This window comes from Kogia breviceps, chromosome 14 (assembly GCF_026419965.1).
Source record: "Kogia breviceps isolate mKogBre1 chromosome 14, mKogBre1 haplotype 1, whole genome shotgun sequence".
NCBI classification, from domain to species: Eukaryota; Metazoa; Chordata; class Mammalia; order Artiodactyla; family Physeteridae; genus Kogia; species Kogia breviceps.
In genome coordinates this window covers 20,811,099-20,835,581 of record NC_081323.1, presented here as the reverse complement: position 1 = coordinate 20,835,581, position 24,483 = coordinate 20,811,099, and the positions used below count along the sequence as shown (strand labels likewise).

General features: G+C 37.4%; 1 protein-coding gene and 1 pseudogene across 4 annotated transcripts in view; both read left to right on the top strand.

The window, feature by feature from the left end:
- The window catches only part of RALGAPB (Ral GTPase activating protein non-catalytic subunit beta), a 101,423-nt gene that overhangs the window by 41,411 nt on the left and 35,529 nt on the right, over nucleotides 1-24,483 (top strand). Inside the window, exons 7-18 of one of the 4 annotated variants that reach the window (XM_059036301.2) lie at nucleotides 4,470-4,648; nucleotides 5,693-5,841; nucleotides 5,968-6,184; nucleotides 8,426-8,461; nucleotides 9,693-9,894; nucleotides 12,680-12,847; nucleotides 13,362-13,476; nucleotides 13,848-13,995; nucleotides 16,229-16,293; nucleotides 17,511-17,640; nucleotides 19,458-19,579; nucleotides 23,951-24,133. In XM_059036301.2, the coding sequence (XP_058892284.1) occupies nucleotides 4,470-4,648; nucleotides 5,693-5,841; nucleotides 5,968-6,184; nucleotides 8,426-8,461; nucleotides 9,693-9,894; nucleotides 12,680-12,847; nucleotides 13,362-13,476; nucleotides 13,848-13,995; nucleotides 16,229-16,293; nucleotides 17,511-17,640; nucleotides 19,458-19,579; nucleotides 23,951-24,133 (1,714 nt within the window). Of the gene's footprint in view, nucleotides 1-4,469; nucleotides 4,649-5,692; nucleotides 5,842-5,967; nucleotides 6,185-8,425; nucleotides 8,462-9,692; nucleotides 9,895-12,679; nucleotides 12,848-13,361; nucleotides 13,477-13,847; nucleotides 13,996-16,228; nucleotides 16,294-17,510; nucleotides 17,641-19,445; nucleotides 19,580-23,950; nucleotides 24,134-24,483 lie in introns of all 4 variants that reach the window. The other 3 variants (XM_059036300.2, XM_059036302.2, XM_059036304.2) reach the window with 3 other exon arrangements.
- LOC136792616 (small ribosomal subunit protein uS3-like) lies at nucleotides 21,825-22,662 on the top strand (annotated as a pseudogene).

Genomic DNA, 24,483 nt, shown 5'->3' with positions numbered 1-24,483 from the left:
AGGGGAAATTGACAGTAACACAATCATAGTAGGGGACTTTAATACCCCACTTTCACAAATGGACAGATCATCCAAAATGAAAATAAATAAGGAAACACAAACTGAAATGACACATTAGGCAAGATGGACTTAATTGATATGTATAGGACATTCCATCCAAAAACAACAGAATACACTTTCTTCTTAAGTGCTCTTAGAACATTCTCCAGGATAGATCATATCTTGGGTCACAAATCAAGCCTTGGTAAATTTAAGAAAGTTGGAATTGTATCAAGTATCTTTTCTGACCACAATGCTATGAGACTAGATATCAATTACAGGAAAAAAACTGTAAAAACTACAAACACATGGAGGCTAAACAATACATTACTAAATAACCAAGAGATCACTGAAGAAATCAAAGAGGAAATCAAAAAATACCTAGAAACAAATGGCAATGAAAACACGACAACCCAAAACCTATGGGATGCAGCAAAAGTGGTTTTAAAAGGGAAGTTTATAGCAATACAGTCCTACCTCAAGAAAGAAGACAAATCTCAAATAAACAACCTAACCTTACACCTAAAGCAGTTAGAGAAAGAAGAACAAAATAAACCCCAAAGTTAGCAGAAGGAAAGAAATCATAAAGATCAGATCAGAAATAAATGAAAAAGAAATGAAGGCCTTCTCTGGTGGCGCAGTGGTTGAGAGTCCGTCTACTGATGCAGGGGGTGCGGGTTCGTGCCCCGGTCTGGGAAGATCTCACGTGCCGCGGAGTGGCTGGGCCCATGAGCTGTGGCTGCTGAGCCTGTGCATCTGGAGCCTGTGCTCCGCGACGGGAGAGGCCACAACAGTGAGAGGCCTGCGTACCGCAAAAAAAAAAAAAAAAAAAAAAAAAAAAAAAAAAGAAAGAAATGAAAGAAACAATAGCAAAGGTCAATAAAACAAAAAGCTGGTTCTTTGAGAAGATAAACAAAATTGATAAACCACCTGCCAGACTCATCAAGAAGAAAAGGGAGAAGACTCAAAGCAACAGAATTAGAAATGAAATAGGAGAAGTAACAACTGACACTGCAGAAAGACAAAGGATCATGAGAGATTACTACAAGCAACTGTATGCCAATAAAATGGACAACCTGGAAGAAATGGACAAATTCTAAGAAAAGCACAACTTTCCAAGACTGAACCAGGAAGAAATTGAAAATATAAACAGTCCAATCACAAGCACTGAAATTGAAACTGTGATTAAAAATCTTTCAACAAACAGAAGCCCAGGACCAGATGGCTTCACAGGCAAATTCTATCAAACATTTAGAGAAGAGCTAACACCTATCCTTCTCAAACTCTTCCAAAATGTAGCAGAGGGAGGAGCGCTCCCAAACTCGTTCTATGAGGCCACGATCACCCTGATACCAAAACCAAAGATGTCACAAAAATAGAAAACTACATGCCAGTATTACTGATGAGCATAGATGCAAACATCCTCGACAAAATACTAGCAGACAGAATCCAACAGCACATTAAAAGGATCATACACCATGATCAAGTGGGGTTTATCCCAGGAATGCAAGGATTCTTCAGTATATGCAAATCAATCAATGTGATATACCATACTAACAGACTGAAGGGTAAAAACTATATGATCATCTCAACAGATGCAGAAAAAGCTTTCGACAAAATCAACACCCATTTATGATAAAATCTCTCCAGAAGGCAGGCATAGAGGGAACCTACCTCAACATGATAAAGGCCTTATATGACAAACCCACAGCCAACATCGTTCTCAATGGTGAAAAACTGAAACCATTTCCTGTAAGATCAGGAACAAGACAAGGTTGCCCTCTTTCACCACTATTATTCAACATAGTTTTGGAAGTTTTAGCCAGGCAGTCAGAGAAGAAAAAGAAATAAAAGTAATCCAAATTGGCAAAGAAGTAAAACTGTCACTGTTTGCAGATGACATGATACTATATATAGAGAATCCTAATGAAGCTACCAGAAAGCTACTAGAGCTAATCAGTGAATTTGGTAAAGTAGCAGGATACAAAATTAATACACAGAAACCTCTTGCATTCCTGTACACAAATGATGAAAAATCTGAAAGAGAAGTTAAGGAAATACTCCCATTTACCATTGCAACAAAAACAATAAAATACTTAGGAATAAACCTACCTAAGGAGACAAAAGATCTGAATGCAGAAAACTGTAAGACACTGATGAAAGAGATTAAAGACGATATAAACAGGTGGAGAGATATACCATATTCTTGGACTGGAAGAATCAACATTATGGAAATGACTGTACTACCCAAAGCAATCTACAGATTCAATGCAATACTTATCAAACTACCAATGACATTTTTCACGGAACTAGAACAAAAAGTTTTGCGATTTGTATGGAAGCGCAAAGACCCCAAATAGCCAAAGCAATCTTGAGGAAGAAAAACAGAGCTGGAGGAATCAGGCTCCCTGACTTCAGACTCTACTATGAAGCTACAGTAATCAGGACAGTATGGTACTGGCACAAAAAACAGACATACAGATGACTGGAACAGGATAGAAAGCCCAGAGATAAACCCCCACACATATGGTCACCTCATCTTTGATAAAGGAGGCAAGAATATACAATGGAGAAAAGACAGCAACTTCAACAAGTGGTGCTGGGATAACTGGACAGCTACGTGTAAAAGAATGAAATTAGAACACTTCCTAACACCATACACAAAAGTAAACTCAAAATGGATTAAAGACTTAAATGTAAGGCCAGACAGTCTAAAACTCTTAGAGGAAAACATAGGCAGAACACTCTATGACAAATCACAGCAAGATCTTTTTTGATCCACCTCCTGGAGAAATGGAAATAAAAACAAAAGTAAACAAATGGGACCTAATGAAACTTAAAAGCTTTTGCACAGCAAAGGAAACCATAAACAAGATGAAAAGACAACCCTCACAATGGGAGACAATATTTGCAAACGAAGCAACTGACAAAGGATTAATCTCCAAAATATACAAACAGTTCATGCAGCTCAATATCAAAAAAACAAACAACCCAATCCAAAAGTGGGTGGAAGACCTAAATAGAGATTTCTCCAAAGAAGATATACAGATTGTCAACAAACACATGAAAGGATGCTCAATATCACTAATCATTAGAGAAATGCAAGTCAAAACTGCAATGTGGTATCATTTCACACCAGTCAGAATGGCCATCATCAAAAAATCTACAAACAATAAATGCTGGAGAGGGTGTGGAGAAAAAGGAACCCTCTTGCACTGTTATTGGGAATGTAAATTGATACAGCCACTATGGAGAACAGTATGGAGGTTCCTTAAAAAACTAAAAATGTGACCCAGCAATCCCACTACTGGGCATATACCCTGAGAAAACCATAATTCAAAAAGAGCCATGACCCACAATGTTCATTGCAGCACTATTTACAATAGCCAGGACATGGAAGCAACCTAAGTGTCCATTGATAGATGAATAGATAAAGAAGATGTGCCACATATATACAGCCATAAAAAGAAACGAAATTGAGTTATTTGTAGTGAGGTTGATGGACCTAGAGTCTGTAATACAGAGTGAATGAATTAAGTCAGAAAGAGGAAAACAAATACCATATGCTGACACATGCATTTGGAATCTAAAAAAAATGGATATGATGAACCTAGGGGCAGGACAGAAATAAAGACGCAGACGTAGAGAATGGACTTGAGGACACAGGGGTGGGGAGGGAGGAGTAAGCTGGGACCAAGTGAGAGAGTAGCATGGACATATATACACTACCAAATGTAAAATAGCTAGCTAGTGGGAAGCAGCTGCATAGCACAGGGAGATCAGCTTGATGTTTTGTAACCACCTAGAGGCATGGGATAGGGAGGGTGGGAGGGGGACACAAGAGGGAGGGGATATGGGAATGTTTGTGTACATACAGCTTATTCAGTTTGTTGTACAGCAGAAACTAACACAACATTGTAAAGCAATTATACTCTAATAAAGATGTTAAAATAAGTAAATTTTAAAAATATGGAACAGAAAAAAATATACATTGAAATGTATGGCTTTAGTATGTGCATGTGATCACAGACACTAATCCCAATTTTCACATAGTTTTTAAAAAATTGGAAATGTTAATATTAAAGTAAGATTTTCTCCTTGGGGTTCTTGTTGATTTATTTACAGGTTTACCATTCCATTGCTTAATTCCAAACATATTATAAAATATCCATGTATATGTTAAAAAAATTAAAAACTAGTCTTATTTTGATTCTCATTCTCTGAATAGGCAAAATAGGTTCATGTAAGCACACTGCAGGTCTTCTGTAAAGTAGTGTTGGTGTTTGAGTCCCTAGCTTATTAAATACAGATTAATCTCTCTGAATCAAAGAAATAGACACAAACAGCCTGTTCTTAAATTAGATTGCATGCATTTTATTGCTAAAGAAATTTCTAAATGTATAATTAATTCTTGCTCTCTCTTTTGATAGTAATCCCGTGGATTTGAGTAACCCAGCCATTATAAGCTCTACTCCCAAATTTCAGGAACAATTCCTAAATGTGAGCGGAATGCCGCAAGAATTGAATCAGTATCCCTGCCTTAAACATCTGCCTCAAATATTTTTTCGTGCCATGCGTGGAATCAGCTGTCTGGTGGATGCATTCTTAGGTGAATTTTGTGTATGTTGCTAGATGTTTGAAGATAACTCTAGAGTCTAGTGTTAGAAACTTTTGTGGACAGTCCAAAGCAAAAGGTGAACAGAGTTGATTACAAATAATAAACTGGGAAAAATTATTTGCAACGAATGTGATAGCTAGAGGGTTTTTGTTATTATTATATAAATAAATCAAATAATGCAAAGAAAAAGACCTGGTAGATAAATGGACAAAGACTATGAATAAATAATTTGCAAAAGAGAAAAGTGTTCATCGTCACTAGTAATCCAAGAAAATACAGATAAGAATGCATTAGGTATCATTCTTATGTGAATCATTAGCAAGCAGTTTATACTTTTTGTGAACCGTTGTTTTAAACTGTTTTTCACATGAAAAGTCAGAATTTTTTTAACTTGTTAAAAGGCAGTGATATTTAATACCTATCATTTTCAAAAACGTTTTGTTATATGCAATTAATATATTACAGAGGTAATATATTAGTTCAGTTAACTTTGGCTGCCACCTAGCCAAAAGTGCTAGTGGTTTAAACAAGGTAGTTTACTTTCACATGTGTTAAGCACAGGACTAAGCTGTATACAGGGCTGCTATAGCAGTTCCACCATTGTCAGAGACCCAAGGCCCTTCCATCTTCTGGCTCTTCATCCTTTGTGCACACTCTCATAGGCCATGGTGGCTGAAAGAGTTCCAGCTATCCTGTTGAGGAATTGGGAAGGAAGGAGCATCTACCTTTGATTGGTTCTTTTAAGGAGATTTCTTGGGGAAGACCCACCCAATAATTGCCCAGTTCTTTATGGTCAGAACAAGGCCACATCTGGCTGTAAAGGAGCCTTCAAAAGGCAGTTGTTCATTCTGCGTAGCCATGTCTAGCTAAAATTTGTGTTTTGTAACTCAGGAAGAAAGGACAAATTGATATTGGGAGGCAGGTAGCAGTCTCTGCTGTAGTCTGTTGTGAGCCTTCACTGGTGTTGCTTGAGGAAGATTTACTGACCACATATTTTGAACTATGAAGAATAACTCCATTTGTCTTTCTTTAAAGGCATTTCTAGACCCCGATCAGACAGTGCTCCTCCAACACCCGTGAATAGATTGAGTATGCCTCAAAGCACTGCTGTCAATACCACCCCACCACATAACCGGAGGCACCGGGCTGTTACTGTGAATAAGGCCACCATGAAGACAAGCACAGTAAGTTTGCATGACCATTGTTATACGGTATAAAGTGGGCTTTTTAATCTGCCTTCCTTTTAAAAAATCCTGCTGTTTTCTCAAACTTTTCATGAGTGTGGCTGTATTCTTGTGTTCTTCTAATAGGTTAGTACTGCTCACGCCTCAAAAGTTCAGCACCAGACATCCTCCACCTCTCCTCTGTCAAGTCCAAATCAGACTAGTTCAGAACCCCGGCCACTGCCTGCCCCACAGAGACCAAAGGTTAACAGCATCTTGAATCTCTTTGGATCATGGTTATTTGATGCAGCATTTGTTCACTGTAAACTTCATAATGGGATAAACAGAGACAGCAGCATGACTGGTAAATATTGCTCAAGAAATACGTTGTCATTTTTTTCTTTTCTTTTTTTTCTTTTTAATCTTTCCTACCTGCAAGATTAATATGTATCTTAAAAAGCTCTCTGTCTCTGACCAAGCAGTGTCTTGTGCTTAACCCCTTCCAGCTGAAGTAATTTTGAAAGTTTCCCTACTTGTCCTTTTTATGTTTGTTCTATGAGGTTTAGCTTTTGTCTGGCTTTTGTCTAGCACTTCAGGTTAGCCACTTTTTGTTAAACCAGATTCCTTTCAGTAGGTGACCTGGAAGTTCCCTTCATGTCAGCCAGGATAATAATGCTGATATAAAGAATTAAACATAGTTGACCAGAAATTTATTCATAAGAAGTGTTTTCTTAGATTTTGACAGCCATTCACTCATTACTACATATAAATATCAGAAAATTTCTGCTTCACAGAAGACTCTAACCTTTTAGGTTTTAGTCTAGAGAACTTTATTTCAAGGGCACACTTTGAAAAATATATTTTCTCTGTAAGTAAATAAGACTGGTGAAGAATTAATAGCTCAACCCTGATCTCTTCATTTAGATTTTATTACAGAAATGAAATTCTATCTAAATGTGAATTTATTTTTGTCATCTTACAATTACACTTAAAGTAGTGGCATAGGGTGCAGGATGGAAGGCTGGGGTACTGCAGAATATACTGAATATTTATGACTGTTTTATAGCTGAACAGTAATAATGGCTAGCACTTACTGAGCTGCAGTTACTCTGTGCCAGGCACTATGCTTTATGAATTAATTGTGCTTTATGTAATAATATAATTAATATTGGCTGGTTGGTAAGAGAAGCACTTTTCCACTGGGGTTGGAAATAACTTGAGATAAAAGGATGCCTAATTGCATTAGATTATGCATCTCTAGGGAGAGTGTTAATTTCAAAGATAAAACTAATAAAATGGTCATATAAGGGTCTCTGCTTTCTCTCAGAAATGCATTCTTTGTTATTATGTATCATCTCAGAACTAAGGGTGTATGACTGTTAGCATTATATACATGTAAATTATTTTGGTTGTTCTTACAAATCTTTAAATAATTTAGAAAAGTAGTGCATATAAAAGCATTTTCAGGAATATAATTTGAGATTGCATGATTGAGTTTAGGGATTCCTTTATTTTGTTCAAATTCAGACACTTTATATTCTACCATTTCCATATTTTATTTGCAAATTTGACTTATGGATAAGTAAATGTACTTATTTGATGACTAAATGAAAACATTTAAAAAACATTTTGGCTTATGTTTTCTTATGTTCATGTGCCTTATATTTTGAGTTTTAGGACCCATGTTTATATTTATTAATTTGTATTGTATATTCTAGATTGAGTTAGTCATATTTTTATTTTTTATTTTTATTAAGATACAATTCTTTACAGTGTAACTTTTGGGTATCAAGCTGTTGACACTAAAATCCCTGAATCCAGAATGGTTCAACCTGCTGCTTCCTTGGTGGGCTTGCTTAAAGGGAATTTATAGATCTTCCCACTCTCTAGGGAGTTTTTAACAGCTTTTCTCACCCTCTTGTGCCAAAGGATAGAAACTAGAATTCAAATCATGTGTGGGCTACAAATTCCTACTTTTAACTCTTACCATTTTCTTTGGTGGGGAAAGGATAGAAGCTCTTCTTCCCCCACCTTGCGTTCAGAGATGAGAAAGGCTGTTGTATTACCCAGGAGATAGGAGGTGTCCAGGTAGCTGAATGGGTTAGAGTGCTATTGGGTGCTACTCTTGAGGTCTTGGGGGTGGTGGGAAATTTGAGAATACTGACTCTGTTAGTCTGTTCTCTAAGTACTGGCTGCCATCAAGGAATTCTGCCATGTAGTTCACCTCTAAAAATGTTTGCTTCTGTGAACTGGTTAGCTTTAGAGTTACATGACAGTACACTGTGCTTTGTAATTGTAACATTGAGCTGGGAAGGGTTAATGAACAAAAATTTTAATGCACGTTATGGGCAGTTCAAAACCTCAATTTTTTGTAGTTGTGTAATTTTCTTCGTTCATTGTTTTGCATGATACAAAAATCATAATTTTGGATCTGAATGCACAATTTGCTGTTTTTGAACTAGCTTGTGGTATCATAAAGCTTTTAATCTAACTTTTAAAAAGCTAAAAAGCTTCTTAACTTATTGTAAAATTTCACCATCTTTAAAGTATTTTATAATTACTACTGTCCTTTGATTTGTTTCCATTTATTTCTATTATCTTGCAGCATCTTTTATCCAAATTCTTCTTTCTTATAAATCTTGTAAGTAGGAACCAGAAGCTTCTCCTTAATTGCAGTCATGTTTTTATTTTTTTCATAATTCCATTAAAAATTTTGATTGTCATTGTCTCTTGTAGTTTTTGCACTTGGGAAGAAAAATACTTTTCTGTGTTTTGAATGGGGAAGATTGTTGGCAAAAGCAAATTAATCTGCCTGAATCAGTCCCATTATTTTCGTACACTAGTCTGGTCATGTCATGAATTCCAGGATTTTGCACTAACTGTGTTTTGGCTTTTTTTTTTTTTTAATTTAAAGCTTTAAGCGTATTTTTATACAGATTTAGTGTTTGATTTGTATGCATTCTGCATGTAGTGTTTTTCAAATGTATTATTGCTGGATAGCTTATTCAGGACTAAAAATGGCTCATGGGAAGTTGCATAAAGATTTATGCTTGACTCTGCATTCTGTTAAATCTGTTATTACAAATAATTTAAACATTTCATGTAGAGTGATAAAAGATTTCAGAGTGATTTTCAATACACTGTGAAATCTTTTGTTGTAAATAAAAGCAACTTTCAAAGGGCTTCTGTTTCAGTGACAACGAATGACCATGATAATCTTTCTTACCAATCCAATTTTCTGATTTATCAACCTCAAGTTAGCTGCTGTCTGTGGTTGTTAAAATTCATTCTCATTTTGCTTGGTTGGGCGATTCTTTGGTGTGTGTTTTGGAGTTGGGTGGGTGGTGGGAATGCTCTCTCTTCCTCCCTACCCATTTCTTATCCTTACCTTGCCCTCTCCCTAAAGTATACAACCTGGCATGGGATTACCCATTCAATTATGATGTCTGTCTCGGGTAATGTGTAAATTTGCAGTAGCTATTTTTCTTAATGTTTAAGCATCATTTTTTAGGGAGAGGAAAAAACAATAAATAATAGAAAAGCCAAATTCTGTGTTATATATCTGTATGTATGTGAATACAGATATATACAAATGTACTCTGCTAATCAGAAATTCAGTTGAAAAATGCATCTTGTAGAATCTGTTAAACTGACAATACCACTGTAAATTGTTACCCCTTTTCAAAGAAGATTTCAAAGAGCCCTTCTTAAAAAAAAAAAAAAAATTAAGACATAATTGCTAAACAAAAGCATTATTGGATTCTATTCAAGTAGCTATTTAATGACACCAACATTTGATCTTTGTGTCCAGGGTCCCATGAGCCTATTTGCATATCAACAAATATAATAAAACCCTCCTTTTTTCTCCCCAGCCATTACAACACAAGCTAGCATGGAGTTTCGACGGAAAGGGTCACAAATGTCCACAGACACCATGGTTTCCAATCCTATGTTTGATGCAAGTGAATTTCCTGATAACTATGAAGCAGGAAGAGCTGAGGCTTGTGGGACACTGTGTAGGATTTTTTGTAGCAAGAAGACTGGAGAAGAGATTCTGCCAGCTTATTTATCCAGGTCTTAGAATTTTTTTTGTTTATTTTTCCATTTATATAGTTGTGATAGTGAAATTATTATAGCATGGCTTAGTAGGTTGAATTGATAAGTAAATGTTCGTTTGAAATACCTGCAAATGTATGTAAGTAACTGAAATTTTTTGCTTGAATTCTTCCTTTTTACCTACCTTACCAGATTTGGTGAGGACCCCTAACACCCTTTTTATTTTAGAAGTATTGTTAATTCCATCTTATATGACGTTTGTTAATTACAGAGATTTGAAGGGCCACACTAAATTTTTAATACATTTTTACCATAGTACTAGACAGTATAGATGGTCCAGAAATGTTAGCTGTCAATCCTGCCTCTAAGGAGCCTATTTTCTCAGGTGAGCAAAGCCATGTACGCAAGTAACACCAGTCCAGTAGCAATAGGAAGCTAGTAAGAGAGAGACACAGAAAAAGTACTATAAGCATTCAGAGGAAGCAGCAGTATACACTTGCCCTGGGGGTTCAGGAAAGAGTTACAGAGGATTGGATGATTGTGCTGGACTTATAAAAGATGACTAGTATTTAGACTATGTTAGCAAGTTGGGTAGGGTCATCCTATCCAAATTTATGACTTCAACCAGTCTTTTTGAACAGCTCTGCCATCCATTCAGTTGCTTATGCCAGAAACTAGGAGTCATTTTAGGCTTCTTTTCTCTCCCTGTGTATCTTTAGATGGTCAACCGACTCTTGCCTTTCTTCTACTTAACCCTCTTTCTAATCTCTCCACTCTGTCCCCACCATGACACTTCAGGCCTTCTCACTTTTTTGCTAAATTAACTTGTAATGGCCTCCTATTTTTCTTGACTGTCTTTTGTCCTCCTCAACTGATCATTCACACAGCTGCTGAAGTGATACTAATATTAATAAGAACATTCAGGTGTCTGTACGTACTAGGTTCTCAGGAGAGAGGATTAAACTGACTCAGAAGGAAAAAGTGTAGAAGAATACAGATATGAAACAGAATGGTACATTCAGGGAAGTAAGCAGTACCTTAATAGGCACTTGACTTTAAGTAACAGAAAACTCTTTCAATGTGACTTAAGCAAAAGGGGAATTAGTTATGAGAAACTCACACTATTGAATACCTTCTAAGGTCAGGACATGCAGCAGGGTCTCACAAAGGGCAGGAACCAGGAGCTAGAAAGTGTTCAGGGACCAAAACAACTTTCCTCCTTTTGTGTCTCTGTCATCATGGTCTCCCAGAACTGCTTCATTCTTCTCTTACCTGCAGATCATGTTCTTATATTGTAGTATGCTTCTAAGTTCAAATTTCCGTGACCTTTGTCTAGGTGACCAGCAGGGCCAATTAGCATTCTGAATCCTAATTTCAGATTCCTGAGAAAGAGGATCTGATTAATCAGGTGTCTACCTCTGGTCTAATCAGCTACAGCTGTGAAGGTGGGTCACATTGGATTCTGACACCCCATGTGGTGGGGGCACATTTCTTAGGAGGGAGACGGTGGGTTGGGGCGATACTCCAAACGGTATCAGTAGCAGTAAGGGAGAAGGCTGTGGACACGAGCCTTCCACCTGGCCCATAAGATTGGATGGGTGGTAGTGTGACTGAAGAGCGGATTTGTGACGGGGGCCAAGGATGGGGTTAGTGTTGAACCTGTTGAATTTGAGGTGCCTGTGGGCTATTTATCAACAAATATTTATTAAGTTCCTACTTTGTGCCAGTCGCTGTGCACAGGGAATACTAGAGTAATCAGTAGACATGTCCTGCCCTCAGGTCTCCAGTATGCTTTTGGCTAGTAGATCTGGAGCTAGAGACTGATTTGATTATGTTTGGTGGCTTGAGTAATGTTTAAAACCAGTCTAGTAGAAAAGATTGCTTAGAGAACTGAGGTTGGCAGCCTGAGGAACACCAGTGTTAGGAGGCACGTGGAGTAAGAAGATCTGTTAAAGGAACTAGCCATAGAAGTCAGAGAAGAATTAAGAGCAGAAAGGAGTAATCAAAGGGTTGAATGCTTTAAAAAGGCAAAGTTAAGACTTAGACATTTCTTTTGGATTTAGCAATTGAGAGGCCATTGGTTATTTGCTATAACATGGTTTTAGTTGAATTCTAGAAAGAGAAGATAGATTGAAATGGGTTGAGCAGTGACCAGGAGGTGAGGAAGTTGTTTCTGAGGAGGTTTGTGGAGAAAGGTACCTTACAGTAGCAGAAGAGTATACTAGTATAGTTGCTCTTGAATGATGGAAGATTGAATGCTTAGTTCATTGGGGGTTAGGGGAGGATGTTGAAAGTAAGGTATGTTCAAGTACATTCCTAAAAGGATGCTTATTCATCGTGGTGAATACAGGGTTGAATGAGGTTTCTGTCTTTCATTGTGCCCCCAAAATAATGGGGGAGGGGGAAAGGGATACAACACACTTTTTTTCAGGAATTGTGAAATGCTACAAAATTTTACTGACATGGAAATCAATTCAGTAATTCCTCCAGTTTATTGATAATTACTGCAGCCTTTTGTTTTTATCAATAGTTACTTCATTTGCAGGCACCTGTAACTGAGTTGTAAGGCTTAAAACTTCAAGAAAGTGTAATAGACATGAATCTTTTTTTTCTTTTGATTAGGAAATATAACTTGGTTCTCAGTGTATTTGATTCTGAATTGTTCTAACTCCAGTAATACCTTTTAAAGAATAGAAGTAGTGAAGATTGGAAATAGACTTTAAGATGACTGTGTAGAAAATATTAATAATTATGAAAACAATTGATCAGCAGTTTGTTTAAAATTTTTTTCTTGCTTTCCTAGATTTTACATGCTTTTAATTCAAGGTTTGCAGATAAATGATTATGTGTGCCATCCTGTCTTGGCCAGCGTTATTCTAAACTCCCCTCCTTTGTTCTGCTGTGACTTGAAAGGGATTGATGTTGTGGTTCCTTACTTTATTTCAGCTCTTGAAACCATTTTGCCTGACAGGTAAGCTTTCATTCTGTACTAGTATGTCAGTTGTCGGTTTTGGCCTGGTCTGTTTTGGTGCTTCCTCCCCAATTTTCCAATTTATCCTGTCCAGTTGTCTTCATAGCCCAAGGGGACTCAGGCCATATTAAATGAGTGTAGAACATCCAGGCCTACCTCATCCCCGAACTCTTTCAGTTCTCTTTGTCCACGGCATGTTGAATCCTTCTTGGTCTGGTCTAGAGGTGTAAGAATAGCCCCAGCCGAGAGGTCTTCTGTGGAGTAGGCCTTACATTTAAAATCAATCAATCGGATTATAGTTTAATTCCATAACAGTTTAACATAGAGATTCTCTCTCACACACACACAAATTGCAGAATATAAACTCAGTGGAAAGTAGTTACTGCATTCTTTATAAAACCAAACCCAGTACGTGTATTGTAAAAAATTGGCATAATGTATATCTGGCAATAGCTAAAAACATACTTTTAGTTCAGAAATACTAATAGCTGTCTTTTTTTTTGTTTTTTGGCAGAGAACTCTCAAAATTCAAAAGCTATGTAAATCCAACAGAATTGAGAAGATCTTCCATTAATATCCTGCTTTCTTTGTTGCCCCTCCCACATCACTTTGGCACAGTCAAATCCGAGGTAAAGTTTTTTATACTCTGTATTCTCTTTTGTGTGTTAATTCAAGTCAAATTGTATTTTTTAAAATGGAACAGGAGCTTTTAAAAAAATTTTCAAATTATTTCAAGTGAATCACCAAAGTTGATTTTTTGAGGTATTTCTTCTTTCAGTGAGCCAGCATGCCCTTGGCCTACCATTTCAAGCGGTGATGGGCTGGTGATGTCTGATCTCATATGTTGTGTGAGTTAGTGACACACTTAGCACAGTGGCTAATATTAGTCAGACTGAAAGCCTTGCTTGTTAGACTGATCTGTGTGTCCACTGTAGCAGTTCCTACATGGGCGTAGCATACCACAGCAGACGATGTTAAATGTTACTTGTTTCTTCTGTAGGTGGTCCTGGAAGGAAAATTTAGTAATGATGACAGCTCTTCTTATGATAAACCAATAACTTTTTTGTCACTGAAGTTGAGACTTGTGAATATACTCATAGGTGCCTTGCAAACGGAAACGGACCCCAACAACACTCAAATGATACTAGGTTTGTGTTCACATGGTTTTTTGTAAGTGAAAACCCAGGTATGTTGACCTCAGGCATGTTGAGGAGGCAGGGGTCAGGGATGGGAACCTAAGCATAATATAGCCCTACTTATTCTGAATCAGAGGCAGAATTTGTTTGCTTTTATATGTGAAAAATTTTGAAGGAGTGAGGTGAGGGAAGGAAAGCATCTTAGTTGTCTTGGTAATTCATGTTGGCTTAGTTTTATTTGTGTTCTTTATTTTTCTCTTTCCCTCTTGCCCTTCCTCTCTCCTTCTCTCCCCTTTCCTCCCCTTCTCCCCTTCTTCTCTCCTTCCCTCTCTTCTCTTTCCTTTCTGCCCTCATTACTTCTGCCTCTGCCTCTTCCTCCTGCCTGTTACATACATGTGAAAATATTTGGAGTTGTGTGTAATTCTGGAAGCCATGTTTGAACATGCCAAGAGGAGATTGAGGAGTAGCTGTTGCTGTGCCTCCTCCCTGTTTCCTGTTGGTTTTCTAATCATACGGGCTCTCTGTCTTAAATGGCTTCTTATTATTATTGCCACTTACATATTTTAAACCCTTATCACCTCTCAGCTTGGTTACTGCAGCTGTCTCTTACTGTACTTCTGGTTTTTAATCAAAGCCAAGGGCATGGTCCTACGTGCGGGTACTCCAAGGAGTAAGAAGAGAATGGCATGGCTTTTATCCTTGAGCAAGTCTCATTGCAGAGGTTGGAACACCTTCACAGAATACTCAGATAACAGCAGAAGGCAGTGCTGATTGCATGTCATGTTGAGTGTCTTCAGGGTTGAGAAAGAAGAAACCAAAAGAACAAGGAAACTTCACAGAGGAAAGTGGAAGTTAAATTGGATCTTGTAGGGCAGGATTTGAATAGGCGCAGTGAGGTTAGGATTTCATTCCAGGAGAAGAAATGACAAGGCCAGAGAATTGGTGGTGACAGTAGTGGTTGGAGTGGGTACTCAGGAAGTATAGTATGTTATGCAGCAAGAGAGGGGAATAAACAGGGAAGAGAAAATCCTTTCATTTTGGAAAGGAATTGAAGGAACAGAGGTTAAATCTCGATATGAGGAAGCCTCCAAACTGTACTTTTTTAGGTTATTCAGATAACATCACTTGAAATCAGATAATTTCTACAGTTGATAGAGTATTTATTTCTGCTTTATCCTTGTTCTGAAGACGCTCCCTCTGTGTGTTCCAGGGAAGAATCAATTGCCAGTTTTGCCATAGATTGGCAAAGCTGTGTCTGTCCTCTCTTTATCCATAATGCACAAGAGCACTCCGCCACTGGGATGTGAAGCAGTGTGCTAGGCTCACTATCTCGTTTCTGTCCTAGTCTTTCTAGGGCTGTGAGTTCCTTGGTAATAAATACATGCAGCTTGCCTTCAGAATATGCAGCCATGGGCAAGCCCTAAACCATTCGTAAAAAGCAGTTGGTCAGAAAGATATGGCTGTGATTTTTATTTTGTTATTTTATATTGAAAAGATCAGGGCTTCCCTGGTGGTGCAGCGGTTAAGAATCTGCCTGCCAATGCAGGGGACATGGGTTCAAGCCCTGATCTGGGAAGATCCCACATGCTGCAGAGCAACTAAGCCCGTGCGCCATAGCTACTGAGCCTGCGTGCCATAACTGCTGAGCCCGAGTGCTACAACTACTGAAGCCTGAGTGCCTAGAGCCCGTGCTCTGCCACAAGAGAAGCCACCACAGTGAGAAGCCCGTGCACTGCATGAAGAGTAGTCCCCGCTCACCGCAACTAGAGAAAGCCCACACGCAGCAACAAAGACCCAGTGCAGCCAAAAATACATTTTAAAAATAAATAAATTTATTAAAAAAAGAAAAAGGAAAGATCAGAATCTGGTTTTGAAAGTATTACATAATATTTTTCTTAGTTTATATTACCCTCGAAATTGAGATGTTTACATCTGGTCTTTCACACCAATGTAAAAATACCTGAAAACAGTCATTTTTTAATATAAAGCAAAGTTTGACCTTCAGATTTTTTTTGACCTTCAGATTTATTTTAGGAAAATGTCATTTTAAAATTTGGGGGAGAGATCAGGAGATTAGGTCATTTCTAAAGAATATCTTTTCTGACCAACCAATGGATTTATTAGTAATTTTATGGAACTTTCAAGAATACTCAGCTAAAGTAATATTATCTCTGTATTAATGGAGATGTTTTAGCCATTTTAGTTTTCTTGTCATGTATTTAAATGTATTTTTTTGTTGTTTCAGGGGCAATGTTAAATATTGTTCAAGATTCAGCACTTTTAGAAGCCATTGGTTGCCAGATGGAGATGGTAAGAAGCATACAACATGTAATTTGTCAGAGAATATCAACTTCTGTTTTTATGTAAATTATATTCCAAAATGTCTGTCCTTGTGTTTTTTAAAGGCATTTGTTTGTAAATTCAGCTCACTGATTTCAGAAAGGATCCTTTTTAAAATATCTATTTTGAGGTTTCTTACCTTTCAGTGCCTCATCAGGACCCTGAGAGATTCTGCATGAGAGAAATTCCAGCTAAACACTGTCTTTATTCCTGGACAGTGTTTACTTAAAGCTCTTACTTCTTTTGCTGTGTTGGTGAATTGACTTGAATAATCTAGAAAAAGCCCCCTACTCCATAATTCTTTGTATCCCTTGTAGATCTAGTGTTGGCTGTAAACAGCATCTAGTTTATTCTTTTCTATCTCATCAGCTCTTCTGGCCCCTCTAGACCAAAGTATGAAGATCCCCCCCAAAGCACCAATGCTTCTAAATCAAAACAACTTTCCAGAGACTCCCAGTTCCCCCTGCTTCTGTCTTCAAGATATGTGATCCCTCTACCTGGAGTAGAGGTGGGGCAGTAGGTGGGTGGGAAATTAATAGAGTATACTGGAGTGAGATGGGTGGATGTTGGATGGATGATCAAGTTATTATTAAGGAAATTAGGTTCATGTCCCAGTAGGTGGCTAATAACAGTCACCTTATCTGGATAGAATGAATTGTGTTTGTAGGGGAAGAAAATGAGCAGTGTCTTTAACAGACACCTTTGTTAGCTCCTATACATACAGGAGTTAATCTTTGTACTAATCATATGTTTTATTGTTTGTGTTTTATCATATAACTATGTTTGAAAGTTGTTGTTTGTTTATTTGTGTTTTGTTTTTTTAAGATTGTATTCCTGTTCTGATGTTTTGCTTGGGAGACACTAGGGTATTTCTTTAAGGACTCAAGAGTCATTAGCTAGTGAAGTCTAGTGAAGATGGAAAAGGTCTGGCCCTTTTAAACAGCAGCAAAGAAAACCCCAGAATGGGCACCCTCTAATCATCAGACCCTTGATAACTCCAGTAGGTGGTGTTTATGCAAAGACACCACAGCAGTTTTAATCCTTTGTCCATTTTTATCTATGTATCAGTTTTGCTGTTTAGTTGGCACATTCCATTTTATCAACATGGCTTTAGTGATTGACTTCTGTCTATACTTGTAAACTATGGGTCTAGCTGTCAAATATTTGATTCATTTTTATTTGACTAGGGTGGTGGAGAAAATAACTTGAAGAGTCATAGTCGCACGAATAGTGGTATTAGTTCAGCAAGTGGTGGAAGCACGGAGCCCACAACTCCTGACAGTGAAAGACCTGCTCAGGCTCTCCTAAGAGATTATGGTAATCCATGTTTGGTTTTTTTTTTGAAATCTAAAGTTTATAGAATAACTTTTAATGCACAGATATACAAAACAAACAAGCAAAGAAATTTTAAATCAGATTTTAAGTTCATGACTTTTATGTATCTAAGTGTAACAGAGAGGCTATTAGTCCAAGACATTAAGAAAAAGAAAACATTTAGCTCTGTAGCTTTTAGTAGTTAGATTTTGTGTGGTTTCTTAGATTTTATAAGTGATTATAATGTGTGGTTAGGAAACATTTCTGAATTCTGTACCAGGTGCTAGTAGTACAGAGTCAAATAGGATTTACGCTCTGCCTCAGAATCTTATGGCAGAGTCAGCCAGTATATCAGTTTTTGCAGTGTGGTAAGGGTGAGTGATGGTTCATGCATTAGATGGCACCCAGAGGAGAGTCTGTCTTTGTGTTTGAAGGCTATATACCCTATTATATCTGGTTAGATTCTTCAGTCACAAAATGTAAGGAAGAGTAAGGAAACACTTGCCATTAGAGCATCCTATTCAATAATGTTCTTTATCCTAGGCAGTTACTTTATGGGTTCTGTGAGTTTATGGGTGCCTTTATGTTTTTACACATAAATACTAATGGTGTATTGAATCTGTGAGTATTAATCCAGCTAGATTGGAATGAAATCTAGCTCCTTAGATGTGAGCTTAATTTTTTTAATCATTTGGAGAGTTCATGAGCCCAGGGGTCCAGGCATATTTCAGTGATTTAAGTTTGTTTTAAGTATTCTTCAGCATGTCAGATATATAAGGTCATTATGTGGCTATTAAACACATTTAAATATTGCATTTATGAAGAAGTTATTTAATTGCTATCTTACTCATTATGCTTGTGGATTTAAGTATAGGTGAAAATTTGTTTTATTTTTCATGTTTCTAAGACACTTTTAAACTAAAAAAATTTTCGCATTATTATATGTGTTCTAACATAAATGTTTGAAGTGGTTATTGTTTGTTTCAGTATTTTGAACTGGTGTTAGTGAGTTCTTGTCATAAAATATTTTTCCTAAGAAATCCAGATTTGTGTTAGTGTCGCATGAATGTCTCTCTTTAATGATCATTCCTTTTTTTGTTGTCACTGCCCTCTTTCTGATAGGATCGACAGGTATAATGTCCCTAAAGCTTCCTTTATAAATTCAATTTAATTTGTCCTAATTTATTATTAACTAAGTAGTAATTACTTTTAAATATAGAATTGGAGGCTAAATAAAAACACAATAACTTGGTTATTTAACTTTTTTAGAAGTATTAAAGTTGTCAGAGAATTCAGTGTTAAAATTTGTTTGAAAAGGGATTGCATGTAACTTTTGGTGGTTTAAACCCTGAAAATAATTTCAGTAGATGCTTTAGGGTAATTCCCAGCATCTGAGGAGATTCTAAAATTCTTTCCTCTATAAAATTCCAAGGAAATAATTGATAGCCTTTTCATTGTTTTGTTTTGTTTTTTTTAAAAATGTAACTCTGTGAGTTAATTTAGAAGTTTTAAGATTTACATTGTTATAAGAATGATATTGAAACTTTCAAATCCCAGTGGATGTCTGTATGAAAGTACCTGAGCTGGGAGCTAGAAGCTGCTCTGGTCCAGTGTGTGTGCCCTGTGCACTGTTGTTCGGTCAGGCTTGATGCTCAGGCCAGTGGGGCGGGGAGCAGAGCGCTGTGTGGGTGCCCATCATGCTCACTGTGGCTGCTGTGGTCTGTGCCTAGTGGAATGCTGTGCTTCTCGTTACTAATGCTTAGTTGTTTTCCCTCCCTGTGGGATGTGGCATTGGGGTTATATCCTAGCTCTTAATACAGATTCAGCTGCCGGGCTCCTGATTCGCAGCATTCATCTAGTCACCCAAAGACTCAACTCCCAGTGGCGGCAAGACATGAGCATATCACTGGCAGCTCTAGAGCTCCTCTCTGGCCTGGCGAAGGTGAGAAGGACAATCTTTTTATTTTAGCCCAGCCGCCTTGGACTATGGCTCTTTTTTCTGTATCTCCTGACTCCTTCTTGGGGTATTGCGGTGTTGGTTATTTTCATTGCAGTTGATATCAAGGTGTGCAAAAATGAGCCTCCAAGTGAGATTTTACAAAATGATCTTTACTGTTTTGTTTAATAGGTTCAGAGAGTGTGAATGATATTTTTTGCTGTTAAATTACTGGAAACATTTCAATACTTGCTATTCATTTGTACATAATAATAGAATACCTGTTGATTTTGTATTTGCTTATAATACCGTTAAATTTTCAACAACATTTTGTGCCGGTATAAGATCATCTAACTTCAATGAAAAATGCAGATTTGGCAACAAAAGAAAAGCTTATCCTAAAATATGCCATTTGGGACTACCTGTGATTCTTCCATCTTCCATTATCAGAGATAAGTGAAAATTGGCTATACTTTTCAAATTTCTTTCAGTTTTGTGGAACCTTAGAGCTGGGTGTCCGTTTGCATTTCTCTAAGTATTCTCTTTTTTTTTTTTTTTTACTGAGGTGAAATTCACATAACATAAAATTATCCTTTTAAAGTGAACAATTCAGTGCCTATTAGTACTTTCACCGTGTTGTGCAACCACCACCTCTATCTAGTTCCAAAACATTTATAACCCTCAAAAGAACCCTGTACCCATTAAGTGGTTGTTTCCTGGTCTCCGTTTCCCAATCCTTAACAACCACCAATCTGCATTCTGTCTCTATGGATTTACCTATTTTGGATATTTCTTATAAATTAAATCATATAACCTATGACCTTTTATGTATGGCTTCCTTCACTTAGTATGTTTTTGAGGTTGATTTATGTTGTAGAGTCTGTCACAACTTCATTCCATTTTATGGTTGAATGATATTCCATTATATTTATGTACCAATTTGTCTGTTCCTCTGTTGCACATTTGGGCTGTTTCTACCTTTTGGCTATTGTGAATAGTGCTGCTATGAACATGGACATACATGTGTTTATTTGAATACCAATTTTCAGTTGTTTTGGGTATATACCTAGGATAGAATTGCTGGGTCATATGGTAATTCTGTGTTTAACTTTTTGAGGAGCTGCCAAACTGTTGTCCACAGCGACTGAATCACTTTACGTTTCCACCAGTGATATAGGAGGGTTCCAATTTCTCCACATCTTCACTAACATCTAAATGTTTTCTTATCTGTAAAATGGGCAGGATTATCTTGTGTATATATAATATCTTGTATAACACCTGGTGATGTGAGGATGAAATGAAATGAAATATGTAGAATACTTTGTAAACACAAAGGTGATGTACACACATAAGGTGATATTGTCTGAGATAAAATTCAAGCCCTCATTTTACAGATGAGGGGACAGGTAAACAGAGGCTGTGACTTACCTAAGTTATGAGAGACAAAATAGGCAAGAAAACCTAAGATGTTCTCACCACCACTTAGAACTTACCTTTACCTCAGAGATTCTCAAAGATAGATGAAATGGCCATAGTTTTGTGAGGAGCAGTATTGATGCAGAAGGTAAGAATAGCCATTTGTGAGACATGCAGGACCACACTGTCTTTCAGAGCAAAGTACTGTTGCCTGTGACCTTCAGTACACTTACAGTGGTAAGGAATAATTAGTCCTAGATAGAGTGCTCTCTGGACCTAACAAACCATAAAGGGCTAACACTACATGATTTCAAGATGTGCTGTATAAAACTATGGTAATCAAAACAGTCTGGTATTGGTATAGGGTTAGACAACTAGATCAACAGTGTAGTATATAGGGAGTCCAGAAGTAGATCCACACGTGTATGGACATCTGATTTTTGACAAAGGTGCCATGATAATTCAAAGGAGAAAGGATAGTCTTTTCAACAAATCGTGCTGGAACAATCAGATATTCATATACCCAAAAAAAAGAACTTTGATTCATACTTTGTACTATGTACAAAAATTTCCTCAAAATGGATTGTAGACCTAAATGTAAAACCTAAACTCGAAACTTCTAGAAGAAATAATGGGAGAAAAATCTTTATTGGTTGTACAGAGATTTGGGTTATACAAAGATTTCTTAGATATTACACCATAGAGGAACAAACTATTAAATTGGACTTTATTAAAATTTAAAACTACCATTCTTCAAAAAATACTGTTAAGAGAATAACAAGTCACAGATTGGGAGAAAATCTTTACAGAGTATGTATGTGGTGAGGGACCTGTATCCAGATCATATAAAGAATTCTCAAAACTCAGTAATAGCCTTTCGTTTTGGTGGTGTGCAGTAGTAATATGGTGGTGAAAATTTCCAAGAAGAGGACGTTTGTTGTTGATGGCTTTTTCAGCTGAATGAGTTCCTCACTCAGAGGCTGGCTGAAGATGACTGCTCTGGAATTGAGGTCTGAATTATACCAACCAGGACAGAAAACATTACCTTGGCCTTCAGGAGCAGAATGTTCTTGGTGAGAAGAATCCAGGAATTGACTGATGTAGTTCAAAAGAAGTGTGGATTCCCTGAGGGCTACGTAGAGCTTTGTGCTGAAAAGGTGGCCACATGAGGTCTGTGTGCCATTGCCCAGACAGAATCTCTTCATTACAAACTGCTAGGAGGGCTTGCTCTGCAGAGAGCCTGCTGTGGGATGCTGAAGTTCATCATGGAGAGGGGGGCCAAGGACTACAGGGTCATGGATGTCAGGGAAACTCCAAGGACAGAGGGCTGAATCCATGAAGTTTCTGGATGGTGTGATGATCCACAGTGGGGACCCCGTTAACTATATTGATACCCCTGTGTGTCAGTGTTGTGCTGGGCATCAGAGTGAAGATCATCTTGTCCTGGCATCCGAGTGGTAAGACTGGCCCTAAGAAGCCCCTTTCTGACCACATGAACATTGTGGACTCTAAAGATGAGTTATTATCCAACATTTCCATCTTGGGACAGAAGGATAGGAAGCCAGAGCTACCTGCCATGCTCGAGCCAGTCCCCACTGCATAACATGGTCTTCTTGGCACCTTGATCTGGAGTCTGGATGTTGCTTTGTAAAGACCTTTAATACAATCTTTTAAAAAGACAGTATAACAATGACAGCAAAAGCCCTCAGTAATACAACAAACAACCCAGTTTTAAAATAGGCAAAAGATTGGACAGATATTTTACCAAAGAAGATATACTGATGGCAAATAAGCACATGAAAAGATGCTCATTATCATTACTTATTAGGGAAATGCAATTAAAATCACAGTGAGATACCACTCCATACCTTTTAGGATGGTTAAAATTTAAAAGACTGACCATACCAAATGTTTGGTGATGATGTAGAAGAATTGGAGCTCTCATATACTGTTGAAGGGAATGTTAAATGGTGCAACCATTTTAGAAAACAGCTTGGCAGGTCCTTAAAAAACTAAACATGCATCTATATTATGATTCAATCAGTCCACTCCTAGAAAATAAGAGAGCATGTACGTGTACAAAGACTTGTATGTGAATGTTTATAGCAACGTTATTTGTAGTATTCAGAAGCTGGAAACAATCCAAATGCAACAGGTGACTGTATAAATTAATTGTGGTATAATCCATATAATGGAATACTACTCAGCAATAAAAAGGAATGAACAACTGATACACACAAAAATGTGGATACATGTCAAAATAATTGTGCTGAGTAAAAGAAGCCAGACTCTCCCCCTGACCCCCACCAAATAGTGCAGTACTCTATGATTTTATTTATATAGAACTCTAGAATATGCAAGTTAACCATAGTGACAGCAAATCAGCAGTAACCTAGGGAGTGGGCAAAAAGGAGTGAGAGGAAGGATTACAAAGGTGCATGAGATTTCGAGGGGTGATGAATATATCCACCTTCTGATTGTTGTGATAGTTCACAGGTGTATACTTAGGCTAAAATTTATCAAATTTTACACTTTAAATATGTGTAGTTTACTATATGTTAATTATACCTCTGGGCAGCTGCACAGAACTTTGTAGCCTATAGAGCATTGCTGTGGGGTTGGGTTAGGGGGCTTAAAAAATGTGCACATGTTCCATTGCCAGCTGTTCTTGTGATTTGTGGCAGTGATGAGTAGCTGCACCCCAGGAGTTTAGGTTTTAGAGCATGAAAAAGTATGCTGAAGTGAAATACTGTTTTAGGGTTTGAAAAATGCCCTCTATTTTTATAGAGTAGTATATGATAATACATCTGAAATGTTATGTTCTTCTATATAAATAATACTTTAAAAAGCAAGGTTTCCTGTGGTGTGTCATATTCTCAGAAAGGCTGGGCCTCAGTGTTGAGGCTTTGACTTGGTACAGTGGTTCCTGGCTAACTGTGTTCACCCTACGAATATGCTCAGGTGAAGGTGATGGTTGACTCAGGTGACCGGAAGCGAGCCATCAGTTCCGTGTGCAGCTACATTGTGTACCAGTGTAGTCGGCCAGCTCCTCTTCACTCCCGGGATCTTCACTCCATGATAGTGGCAGCTTTTCAGTGTCTCTGTGTCTGGCTGACAGAGCACCCTGATATGCTTGATGAAAAGGTTAGTCTACTAGATCTTAAACCAGTAAATAGAAACAAAAATGTATGTTGGGAAAATATCTTTTGAAAGAGAATATCTAAATGTAAATACAACATTGCATACTTTAAAGTGAATATACTTGTTACATTTCAGGAGAACACTTGTCCTAGTGAGTTGAGCATAATTCAGAAACTGTCATCGTACTTATATAGTTGACCCTTGAACAATATGGGGTTGAACTGTGTGGGTCCACTTATATGCAAATTTTAAAAAATAGTAAATACTACACTATTACATGATTCTAGATTGGTTGAACCCGTGAATGTGGAACTATGGATAAGGAGGAACCGCATATATGGATGGCTGACTAT